We start from the raw sequence: 13,118 nt of genomic DNA on the forward strand, positions 1-13,118 counted from the left end.
CAGCTGCAGCTTCAGAGTTTAAATGAAGTTTTCTACTAGTTATACTAAATTTTCTGTTGATTTGTTTTTTGGGGGAGGGGGATGGACAACTGGGTTTTTGATTAAACACAACTGTTCATGAAAATAATTTGTACCATCTTTGAAAATTTTCAAATTTGTGTCAGAAAACAAACCATTCTAAAATAAAAGTTTTCAGCCCTAAACTGTATGTTGGGCTATTCCTATCAGTTTTCAGCCAAATATATTTTGGGTTTTTGGCTGAAAACCTCAACTTCTAGGTTCTGAATTTTACTTTTTTGATGAAAAGTCAAAATTTTCTTCAGAAAAGAAAACATTTTTCAACTAGCACTAAGTCTCAGGGGCAAAAAAGAAAATCACAAAATTGATCAGACAATCTCAAAGCATATAAACTTAATCAAAGCTAGGCCTGGGGAACAATGTTCTTTTGATTAGTTCTAACATATGAAATTGCAGAAGGTCTCTTCTTTATGCCTAAAGGTCCTGTTACCAAAGGTTGCATTTTTAACGGTTGTTAATTTAATCCTTAGAATGCTGAGGAACACTAATATTACGGCAATGGGAAATTGAGTTCAGTGGAGTGCTTTGTGTGTTAGGGGTTGGCAAAATGAGTGTCTACAATTTACTTTAGGGTTTTCTCTACCACTCAACTGTGCCTTGGACTGGTTAAACGGCTAACACTTTTCTAAGGTGGCTGCTTCTATACAAGCAGAAAGAAAAGGAGGACTTGTGGCACCTTAGAGCTAACAAAGGTGCCACAAGTCCTCCTTTTCTTTTTGCGGATACAGACTAACACGGCTGCTACTCTGAAACCTGTCATTATACAAGTAGAATAAATGCTCCCTGGATAAACTGCTCTTTTCTAACTTGGCTCTTTAGTGTGGCTGTGACGTGCTTTGGCTCAGATATAGAAAACAGGACTGAAGAACAAAGCGGGTGTTTTCAAGTTGATTCTCTCCTGTGCCAAAAATCCACTCAGTCCAGGAGAAAGGGGGGCAGGACAGTTTTGCTGCCTCAAGTCCCCATGCCAGACAGCTCTAAGTTGTGCCACTGATTGACCCTATGTCAATAGAGGATAGGCCTAGCAGAACTAAGATGTGTGATTAATGTATGATCCATTAACCACCCCGCATCAGTAGAAGATTGGCATTGCAGATAGAGCTCTGCTCTGTTACACCCTCTCCCGACCCTGACATTCTCCCCAAGCTGGTTGGAGGGTGCCAAATGCAGCACCTTCACCCCCAGCATGGAGCTCTTTCTCTGACGGAAATTATCAAACAGTTTATGGCCTCTTTGCACAACCGGAACTGTGCAGAGGAGGAGTCCTAATATATCCCAGACCCTCGCTCTTAGTGTTGTGTTTGTGATTTAGCAGGATTCAGAGAGTCTAAGCAGCTTTTCATAAATGCATATTTTACATCTTACACTCAAATTCCATTCAGGCCTGGTAAGTATTGACATTTTAGGGATCACCGAGACCGGTAAGGAGTTCTGTCACCACCTGCCCTGTAACCTCGGGTGTCTTAATGCTCTGCTGCTATAGCTCAGAGCCCTGACACCAGGGTAGTAACCAGACCACAAGAATAAGGTCTCACCCTGGCTTCCACCTGCCTAGTTATTCCTTGCAGGGTGACCCCAACAGCCCTTCTGGTCCCAAGTCTTCCCAAATCTGTCTCCCCAAGTTCTTAACTACCAAACACTTGGATTTTTCCCCTCTGGTCATCACCCCCAAATATGTGAAACCAGACCACCACCCCCTCCCCCAGATACCAGCTTTCTTTAGCCTCCACACAGTTTGCTCAACAGAGACATAGTTCAGGTAAAAATAAACAAAAGATTTCTTTAATAGAAAAATCACAGATTCAAAGATGAAATAGTAAGGGAAAGCAATCCCATACAAGTTACACAGAAAATAAACATAATGGTGCAACCTCAGGCTTTACACTTACATATTAGATAAATTCCCTTTTCCAATACAAGATACCTATTGTCTTTGAACAATTTCCCAGCATACCCCCCCCCCCAACAATAGAGGGGATCTAGCTTTTCATGGATAGCTTCTCTCCCACTGGCTGTCGGTCAATTTCTGGATGCTTTTCACTTCAAATCCCTTTCATTTTAAAAGGTCTGCATTTTCTTTTTCTTCAGTCACTATAGATATTCAAAGTGGGAAAATCACCAGTTGTCTCAATATCTTTTCATTAAGTTTAATGGTCCGTCATTGTCTTTTCCTGAGTCGTACAATAGAGTGTTATTTGACTCTGATTTGGTGTAAACAAGTGGTTTGGGAATGGGAGGTATCTACACTACCAACCTATATCAGTAGAACTATATCACTCAGCGACCTAGTTATACAGACCTAACCCCCTGTGTAGATAGCACTATGTCGTCAGGAGAGCTTCTGTCAACATAGCTGCTGCCTTTCAGGGAGGTGGATTAACTACCCCGACAGGAGAAGAGTCCACACTTAAGCGCTAGAGCGGAGCAGGTGCAGCTACACCAATGCAGCATTTTCAGTGTAGACCTGTCCTGCTGTGAGGTGGAGCCAAAGTTTGTGGGCCCAGTTCTCTAAATACACAGATTACATAAATTCATAACCATAGTCTGCATACATATGTCAGAATGATTAGAACATTACAAGCTTTTATAAAAATCCTTCCTTGACATATTTTTATGCACAATAACATGGTATACAATCAGTAGCTTCAATTGCTTATTCTTTGGGCTTTAAACCCCCCGTTCTCTATTTAGGGGGGTGTTTGGACCCTGACAGGTTTCAGAGTAACAGCCGTGTTAGTCTGTATTCGCAAAAAGAAAAGGAGTACTTGTGGCACCTTAGAGACTAACCAATTTATTTGAGCATGAGCTTTCGTGAGCTACAGCTCACTTCATCGCTCACGAAAGCTCATGCTCAAATAAATTGGTTAGTCTCCAAGGTGCCACAAGTACTCCTTTTCTTTTTGGACCCTGACTGTATCTCAAGTATCAATGATACAAACATTCATGTTTTCATTTTTCTTCTAGAAATGTCTATCTTGGACTCATTGCAGGACTGAGGGCAGGATGTTGTTTCTTATATATAATTCTCTTCATTTTAATAATAAAACGATTCAGACCAGAGAGCAATGAGCTGATAGATTTGAATAGTACAGAAGTACCATCCAGGAAGGGATCAACTACTGTCAGTAAAAATGAAAATTTTCCTTGTGCCAAAGCTTTGGAGGCAAATGAAGAAACATGCATGTGAAAAGGACACAGGCATTTTCTAACTCTGAATGCTCAAGTGGAGGTTTTACAAGTAGAGCATAGGTACAAATACTGAAGTCTACAGCTTTTTGGAATTGCGATGGAAATTTTTCAAGTTTTAACCCCTCACCTCCCCCCAAAAAAGCAGGAAAAATGATAATTTTGTTTTTTAAACAATTGTAAGGCTGGTTGAAATGTTTCCAATTTCAAAATTTTAATTAAAAAACAGATGGGAAATTTACAATAAAAAAATTCACAACAACTCTTGCCTGTTTTTGAACCTGATCTATATAAATTCTAGTCTTGCAATCCTTATTAAATCAAATAATCCTTATATAGTCAATTGTTCTTCCTGAGTTCAATGGGCATATTCATACGAATGAGGATTACTAACATGAATAAAGATTGTAGGGTTGGTCCCTCAGTCATTCAGGCAAAAACCACCTGGACCTCAAACACAACAGGACAACTTCAGGATTTGGCTCAAACACTAACCAGTCAAAATAGACTGCAGAAGAGAGACTATACTGTATTAGTTTTAAAGTACCTTTCAGTATTGAATCAAACCTTTTCTCGTCATTAGTGTAATTATGCTGATCCTGTGCAATGAGGTGGCAGACACTGGAGCTACATTTCTTTGATTTTTTTAAATTTTTTTTTAGAACTTTATCAATGTAAGTTTGTAATAATTGAAAGACTGCAGTATATATATTCGTCATCCCCCAATAAAGTGCCAAAAAGGGCCATTAAATAAAGTGCTAAAAGCCCTCAAATAGAGCTTCGATGACATGCCAGAGAAGAGAGAGCCTTAATAACAAATGCACCTATCATTTATTACTAAAATATCTCTTTAAATAAAGCCTCACTACGTGAAGTGTGATGTCCCCCTGACAAAGACTGCTCTGTGACTTTTCAAAGAGAATGAATATTACTAATAAGAACAATTGGGGTAATTTGTCACCGCTGTTGCAGCATGTTGTGTCATAGGCTTAGGGATTGTCTACACTTCAGAGCCTTTGCTGATAGAGCCCCCTAACGGAGATGCAGTGTAGGCTGACAGGAGTTCTTCTACTGGCATAGCTATACCACCTCCCTGAACAACATTAGCTAAGCCAGAGGAAGCATTCTTCTGTTTGAGTACTCACGTCTACATCAGGTGTCTTCTTAGCCACCATAGCTATGCTGGCAAAACTTTGTACTGTAGACTAAGTCTCGCTCTATTCTAGGGTTAAATCCTACGCTCTCCAGGCTCTATGTCGAGCCTGAGGAGCCGTGAGAACCATGCATGACTGGATTGGAATAATCTCTTCCATACCTTGGGCTATAGTTTATAGAAAATGGAAGGAAGCTCAACACGTCTAAAAATGAACTCTCTCTGTTTCCCCGACATGGGAGAAATAACAGGTGGCTCCCCATACTCAAAGAGCCTTTGGTCCTGTGCTTCCACCAACACCCCCACCAGTCTGGCTGTAAACAAAAGCACAGGAAGCACCCATGACATGGCACATGTGCAGGTCACTGGTGTGAGAGCTCCTCAAATGCTGGTCCTGGACAGAAGAATTGCCCCAGTTTTGCTGCTCACAGAATTAAACCAACGTGTTCATACTTTGGGGTACTTTTATAAAGGGTTGTTTGACTTCAGGCTACAATCAGATAGAAGAAAACAGGCTGTTTTGTGTGTTGGAATATAAACTACATCAGCACTAAGTATGTCAGCATTAGAGATGGGCCTGAATCAAAATCCCAGATTCAAACATCCTTGAACTTTCAGGGATTCAAAATCATTCTTCTCAGGCTCACATTGGTGCTATTGCATTGACTTCTCTCGAGTTACCCCTGATTTACACCCTGCAAATGAGAGGCATCTCAGGCCCTGTTACATGAATCTGAACATAGTGGCTTGAACTGAGTTTGGTTTACATGCAATTCATTTTACTTTTTGGGATGATAAATTAAAATATGTTGATTCCTGCTGATCAATGAATGTATGCGGCACGATGTTTTGTTTATATATTAATAAAGTATTTTTAACAAAACAAGAGCACTGTTTGCACACTCTTATTTTACCTTTCACAGTAGGTTCTGTTTTGCTGAAGATAAAGCACTATGTCAGGAGAGGAGTGGGGTTTGGGTCAGACGTGGAGCTCCAAGACCAAATCTGAACATTTCGATATTTACATGTTCTGATTGCCTTGTGCTATGTCTGCCAGGAAGTTTTAAAAACAAATGCAGCTCCTAAGACAATGATCCAAAAATAGTTCCCACAATAATGGATGTTTGACCCACTTTGGTAGAACTCCCCCTACAAAGCCAAATAAAAATCGTTAACAGTTACACTTCATAATGTAGAACATGGTTTCCTTCTCTAATTCTTAATAGCATGAATCTGTTCACATTACACATATTCTGCTTGTTTTCAGGTGTCACAAAGTTCACCTGGATAGTGTAATCCTAAGCCACTCTTGTTGCTCTCTTCCATTTTCTGTCTGCTTTTATTACCCCTTTCATGTCCTGACTGTACAGGAGGATGTGGATTGCGCAACATTCTGATGTTCTTTCCTACACTGATTTAAATCAAGTGTAATTCCACTGAAGTTACCTCAGTGTAAATTAGATTAGACTCAGACCAACTCTCTCGAAACTTGATCTTCCAAAGTGGTGGCAGGTCTGGCCCTGATCCAGCAAAAGCACTTAAGCATGTTCACCACTTTAAAGCACATGCATATAGTAGTGCAGTCACAGGTAGACAGAGTTTACCCATTACTCCTTTGGAGAATATGGGGTTTAGTTGAAACGTTTACTCACTTTTGGTTTTTTAAACACCATTCCACCATCGCATAAACAGTCCCGTCGAGTACAGTGGGATGACTCATGCCCTGACAGTGAAGCACACACCTAAGTGCTTTGATGGATGGTGGCCAGAGTGCTCAACACCGCACATGATCACACCTTGATTAGTACAAGGTGGATGTCTAGGTTCCTTCCCCACTCTGAACTCTAGGGTACAGATGTGGGGACCTGCATGAAAACCTCCTAAGCTTACTTTTACCAGCTTAGGTTAAAGCTTCCCCAAGGTACAAATTAATTTTATCCTTTATCCTTGGAATAACCACTGCCACCACCAAACTCTAACTGGGTTTACTGGGAAACATAGTTTGGACACGTCTTTTCCCCCAAAATCCTCCCAACACTTGCACCCCACTTCCTAGGGAAGGTTTGGTAAAAATCCTCACCAATTTGCATAGGTGACCACAGACCCAAACCCTTGGATCTGAGAACAATGAAAAAAACATTCAGTTCTTGAAAAGAAACATTTTAATAGAAGAAACAGTAAAAAGAATCACCTCTGTAAAATCAGGATGGTAAATACCTTACAGGGTAATTAGATTCAAAACATAGAGAATCCCCTAGGCAAAACCTTAAGTTACAAAAAAGACACACAGTCAGGAATATTCATTCTATTCAGCACAGCTTATTTTCTCAGCCATTTAAAGAAATCATAATCTAACGCATATCTAACGCTAGATTACTTACTAAGTTCTAAGACTCCATTCCTGTTCTGTCCCCGGCAAAAGCATCACACAGACAGACATAGACCCTTTGTTTTTCTCCCTCCTCCCAGCTTTTGAAAGTATCTTGTCTCCTCATTGGTCATTTTGGTCAGGTGCCAGCGGGGTTATCCTAGCTTCTTAACGCTTTACAGGTGAAAGAGTTTTTCCTCTGGCCAGGAGGGATTTTAAGGTGTTTACCCTTCCCTTTATATTTATAACAGTGGACTTATGCTTGTTTTCTAAAGATAGGTTTCTTTCTCCTCATCAGAGGAATCTGCAAAACAGTCATTGTTCTTTTAGGTAACATAGATATTTGTAGCTCCTCCTTTCTGTCCCCCATTTTCTGTGGGACTGCAATCTCCTGTGTGATATTTCTTCACCATCATAAAAACAGGCAAGCTAAGAAATAGAAAGGTGCCCCTATCCTTGCAACTAGGCCTCTGTAGGTGTACCTGGGAACAGAGGTCAGAAAGAAAAGACTGTCCACAGCTCTTTCTTTACAGCACAGATGCTTTGCTGGTGTAAATCAGAGTAGTCCCATTGAAGTCAATGAAGTTATGCAGCTTTGCAGCAACTGAGGAGCTAGCTGAACTGTGGTGCTCTTATCAGACACAGTAGAACTTAGGACCTGAATCTTGCATTTGGCAGAACTATGCTCTGCACAGGAAGAGTGTAGTGTAGTGGCTGCCCCACTCCTGGAGAACAGGGGTTTTTTGAAGCAGCCAAGCTAGGCTGATTGGAGAAGCAGCCACAGCTGGGGCCATGCCAGTCAGGGCCCAGCTGGCCCTGATAAAAGGGCTGTGGGGGCAGGAGACAAAGGAGTGTCTCTCTAGCTTTGGGGAGAGATGGACCTTGCTGCCTGAAGGAGCAAAGGGTACTATGGACAGAGCAGTGCTGGGGAAGGGGCAGGCTGAGCTGGGCAGCTTAGGCCTGGTGACCTCCCAGGCTGCAGCCTGACAGGAAGGCCTAGAGAGGTACTGGGTTGCAGGGAAAGGCAACAGGTCCAAACCCCCCTTGCCAATGATGAGTGGCCATTACACTGCAGTCTGCCCCAGTGAACAGGGGCTAGATGATGTCTGGCAGTAGCCACTGAGGCAAGGTGGGCTTAGAGGGTTCCCCTGGGAGGGTTGGGGGTTCCCCTGGGAGGGGAGACCCAGAGAGTGGGGGTACTACTGGGGCAGAACCCCAGGGTAAGGGGCACCGGGAGGGACATGGGGGCCTGAGGCAGGCGAGACACCAGGCAGCATAGGGTGCTCCGAAGCTGGTGAAGAGCTAATTCCCAAGACAACCAGCAGGAGGCATCTTGCTGGTGAGTCTTCACTTCACTACAAGATGAGAGATGGAACAGGTGGAAATGTGGCTTTACACTAATTTGGTGCCCAGTGTGTATTAGAAGACCCAGAAGGCTCCTCTAACTTAAGCCCAGATACTCGTGGTTCCCACGTGGCTCTTCTGGCAGCTGAGAATTGCCAGCATGGAGACAGGTTTCAGAGTAGCAGCCATGTTAGTCTGTATCCGCAAAAAAACCAGGAGTACTTGTGGCACCTTAGAGACTAACAAATTTATTAGAGCATAAGCTTTTGTGGGCTACAGCCCACTTCATTCAATTCAATGCATCCGATGAAGTGGGCTGTAGCCCACAAAAGCTTATGCTCTAATAAATTTGTTGGTCTCTAAGATACAACATGGAGACATGCTCCAGCAATGCCCCATTTACCTGTCCATGCTTCCTATGCAGAGGGCCAGTAGTTGAGTGGCCAGGTCTATGCCAGAGCGTGAGTCCATAACATCACCCTTAATTGTTATTATCAAGGCCCCTCTGAAAATAACCGTGGAGAAGAGCAACTTACTCCAATAGATAATGCAGCCTTCACTTTAGCATTTCTTGACTTTTAAATGTGTAAGAAAAGCAGCTGTAATGACCTATGACTATTAATACATATCTTCATGTGCAATTTTCAAGATGTTTACAAAAAAGAGAAAAAACCCACACATTAGAATCATATATCCTACAAGCTCCTCGACCCCAACAGATTTTACTTCCCTATTTTAAGCAAGTTCTGTTTACCAAAGCACCAAAATAAACGGGGGCTGGTATTCCAGCTGTAGTGAAACAAGCAACAAATGCATCAGGATGTCAAATTAAATTTCAAAAGCACTAGTACAAAAATAGCAGAGTGAAAATATTAGAACAGGTTCAGTCTGCTGGAGTTTGAAATACATCAAATGTTGCAAGAAAGTCCTTTTGCTTAGTTATGGTTTGGAGCATGCTCAAAATTCTCTCTAATCTAGAATAAGAAATAATTCTGTGTCACACATTTTAGTTTAATTGGATAATTAACTGAAGGATAAGATATATATGTAAAATTAAAAATAGTTAATACTTGTATCCTTACGCATTAAATCATAAAATAATCATAACTCAAAATAATTAAAATCTTCTTCTGTCCTACAAAAACCTGGCTCATATTCATGCTTATGCACATTTTGAGGCACAACCAAAACCCCTATATAGAAGGCCTCACATCAGGAAAGTTTCCCTAGTATAGAACTCCTCAAGCACAAAGCATGTGCTTACATTCCATTGAAGTCAATGGAGTAAATTCCTGTATCGTTTTAGTTTTGATATGGAAGCTAGAAAACTTTTAAAATATTTAATACCATGCAATTTGGCCTCAATTTTCAAGTGGGTGCCTAACTGTAGACACATTAAAGGAGCCTGATTTTTCAGAAAATACTGAGCGCTGACCCTTTGAAAATTTTGTGCCTTTAAGCTGTCTCAAGTTGGGCACCCAAAAACTGAAGCACCAATTACTAGTCATGTCTGACAACAGAAGCTTTCATGTAGCCTGCTGTATGCCCATATTTGATTAAACCAGAGTGGTTCTTTTTCAGCATACTATGAAGAATTACTTTATGCATGTAATTCCCAAGGCCCTTGTCATAAATATAAAGGGAAGAGTAAACCCCTTTAAAATCCCTCCTGGCCAGAGAAAAAAATCCTCTCACCTGTAAAGGGTTAAGACCTCACTGGTACCTGACCAAAATGACCAATGGGGAGACAAGATACTTTCAAAAGCTGGGAGGAGGGAGAGAAACAAAGGGTCTGGTCTGTCTGTCTATATGCTGCTTTGCCGGGGATAGACCAGGAATGGAGTCTTAGAACTTTTAGTAAGTAATCTAGCTAGGTATGCGTTAGATTATGATTTCTTTAAATGGCTGAGAAAAGAATTGTGCTGAATAGAATAACTATTTCTGTCTGTGTATCTTTTTATAACTTAAGGTTTTGCCTAGAGGGGTTCTCTATGTTTTGAATCTAATTACCCTGTAAGGTATCTACCATCCTGATGTTACAGGGGGGATTTCTTTACTTCTATATACTTCTATCTCTATTAAAAGTCTTCTTGTAAGAAAACTGAATGCTTTTTCATTGTTCTCAGATCCAAGGGTTTGGGTCTGTGGTCACCTATGCAAATTGGTGAGGCTTTTTATCCAACATTCCCCAGGAAAGGGGGGTGCAAGTGTTGGGAGGATTGTTCATTGTTCTTAAGATCCAAGGGTCTGGGTCTGTAGTCACCTAGGCAAATTGGTGAGGCTTTTTACCAAACCTTGTCCAGGAAGTGGGGTGCAAGGTTTTGGGAAGTAATTTGGGGGGAAAGATGTTTCCAAACAGCTTTTCCCCAGTAACCAGTATTTGTTTGGTGGTGGTAGCGGCCAATCCAAGCACAAAGGATGGAATGTTTTGTACCTTGGGGAAGTTTTGACCTAAGCTGGTAAAGATAAGCTTAGGAGGTTTTTCATGCAGGTCCCCACATCTGTACCCTATCATTCAGAGTGGGGAAGGAACCTTGACAGCCCTGATTCAGGAAAACATTCCTGTGCAGGACAGCACTTAAGCCCATGTTTATGTCCTATTGATTTCAGTGCTGTCCTGAATACAGGTGGATATGAGCACATGCTTATTTTCCTGAATCTCTATCATATGGTTATTTTAGATCCCATTTATTATTAATGGATGTTTGGTATCCAGAAGTCACACACACTACTGAAAAGGCAGTTTGCAGCGTATATCGAGTGGCAGCTAAACAACTAATAGAGCCAGAATACTCTCTCTCTTAGAGCTCTCATAATCAATGTATACATATCAATTGCAAGCAATTGCAGTGCTGGATTGACACACCTAAAGCAGATACACAATCTAAGTAACAAAATCAATCTTGATAATACCTGTTTAAACAGTTTGTCCTTGTTTAATGAAAAGATAGGGAAAGGAAATTAATAAAGAAACTGAAATAGTCAAAAATATGCACAAATTGATGTCAGCTATTCCAAAGTAGTAAAGGAAGAAAGGGAGAAACATTTGATGGCTGCTTCTAGGGCATGATCCACAGCCTATTAAAGACAATGGAAAGATTCCCATTGACATCAGACGGCATTGACTCAAGCCCCTAAAATAAGCTGTTGAAGGGGTTTACAGCATAACGACTCCAAACAGGCTAAGCCTCTCCCCTGGGTGACCTTGAGCAAGTCATTTCACTGCTCCGTGCCTCAGTTTCCCCATCTGTAAAATGGGTATTGTGATACAGCCCTCCTTTGTAAAACACTTTGAGATCTATTGATAAAAGTATGATGTAAGTGTTATTAATTACTCATATTATTTTTTATTAAAGCGCCGCCATCCAAACATCGATCTCAGTTCTGCAGGTTGCGTTCATCTCTGACTGAAACCTCACCTGTGGAGACATGCATTGTACATTTTAAAAAAAAGTTTATCGGGAGACATTTCTTTGCAGAATACTGGGGAAGGCTCTTACCCTGTTCTTTCCTTGCCCTGTCAAAGCCTTGCATTCAGCAAGCAAGACAAGCTGACATGCACATCATTCCACTGTCTCCACAGACAGGATCCCACTGGTTAGTGACACATTTGCAGTCAAAGCTGCAAACTGAAAATGATGAATTTTCATGGTGCTTGATGGGATTCCTACAGGGAGTTGCACAAAATAGGTAAATAACTTATTTCATTCCAACCTTGAGGCATCATCACATCCTCTTCTTGGAATAATTCTCAAATTAATATTCGCAAAATGTGGCGCTCCTCTTGGAACTTAGCAGGCACCAGAAAAATAGGCAATTTTTAAAAAGGCCTATTTGAAACATTTGTGCAATTCCAAGAGCATTTTAAAACCGAAATAGGTCATACCACATTTATAGATCAGTCACTGTTTGACCGCAGTGCATATTCATTATTGGCAGTCCATGCTCTAGGACCCTGTCGAACGCTGATCAAAGTCAAGTCAACGTAAGTTTTCCATTGGCTTAAATGGGAGTTGGATCTGTGCAAAGCTTTTTAGATTAAATTCTCTAGATGTCAAGTTAGCATAACTCTCCTGGAATCACAGCAAATTTGATCAAAAGTAGAAAGGTTCACATTTTCAAGGAGAAGCCGGTGATGGTCCTTTTTTTGAAATCATATGGCTATGAGTCCAGAATTTGCAAGTTATATCCCCATCTCTGCCTCCAACTGTCCTTAATAATCTTTGCACTTATAGGGCACTTTGCCAAATTAGGTCTCTCAAATACCTCTGTGAGTTATGCAACTATTATGACCCCCATTTTCCAAGGTAGGAAAAGTGAGATTCAGAGACTTGCTCAGGGGAGTGAGCTCACATGGAGCAATTTGCAGGATCCAGGCCTGAAAGACAATGCATCAGTCTATTAAACTCAAAAATCCATACTCTACATTTCTGGAAGATAGGGCCAAACCAGAACTCGGCTCCACTGTGTGTTTTGGGTAGGCTTGGACCCCGTTACATTTCTGGATCCAAATTTCTCTGTTCAGGGCCAGCTCTAGTTGTAACAGTAATTTAAATATCACTCTGAGGCATTCAGCTGATGGATATGCATGATATTCCTCCTACCAGTGAAGGATAGGGACATTTACTATCTGTGTAACAAGGAGTCTCCATAACCATCATAGGTCACTGTTAATCCTGCTGCCTTGCAATTCTCATAGCCAAGTACAATACATAAAAGAGTGAAGATGCAAAATGTAAACAAAATCATCAATGCAAGTTTTGTATCTGCAACAATGCCTAATTTGTATATTTTCATGATAAATCCTCTAGTGAAAATCCCGACAGCTGCAGGTGGTGAAGTAGTTACTCCTAAAATTGTGGCAATTAATCACATTCACAATCAGTACAGTATTTGAATACAAAATAGATATGAAGCCATGATATGTGGTAAATGCAGAAATGGGCCCAAACTGTAGAATTCAGAATGCGATCTGGATTTTGAACACCC

General features: G+C 41.1%; 1 protein-coding gene across 1 annotated transcript in view; it reads left to right on the forward strand.

The window, feature by feature from the left end:
* LOC311521727 (uncharacterized protein) overlaps window positions 1-5,258 on the forward strand; it is a 105,837-nt gene extending 100,579 nt beyond the window's left edge. Inside the window, exon 32 of the mRNA XM_084630253.1 lies at window positions 3,043-5,258. Within this exon, the coding sequence (XP_084486379.1) occupies window positions 3,043-3,265 (223 nt within the window). The 3' untranslated portion in view covers window positions 3,266-5,258. The remainder of the gene's footprint in view (window positions 1-3,042) is intronic.
* The last annotated feature ends 7,860 nt before the right edge of the window (window positions 5,259-13,118 follow it).

Source organism: Lepidochelys olivacea (assembly GCF_965140295.1).
Source record: "Lepidochelys olivacea isolate rLepOli2 genome assembly, chromosome: 1".
Classification (NCBI taxonomy): Eukaryota; Metazoa; Chordata; order Testudines; family Cheloniidae; genus Lepidochelys; species Lepidochelys olivacea.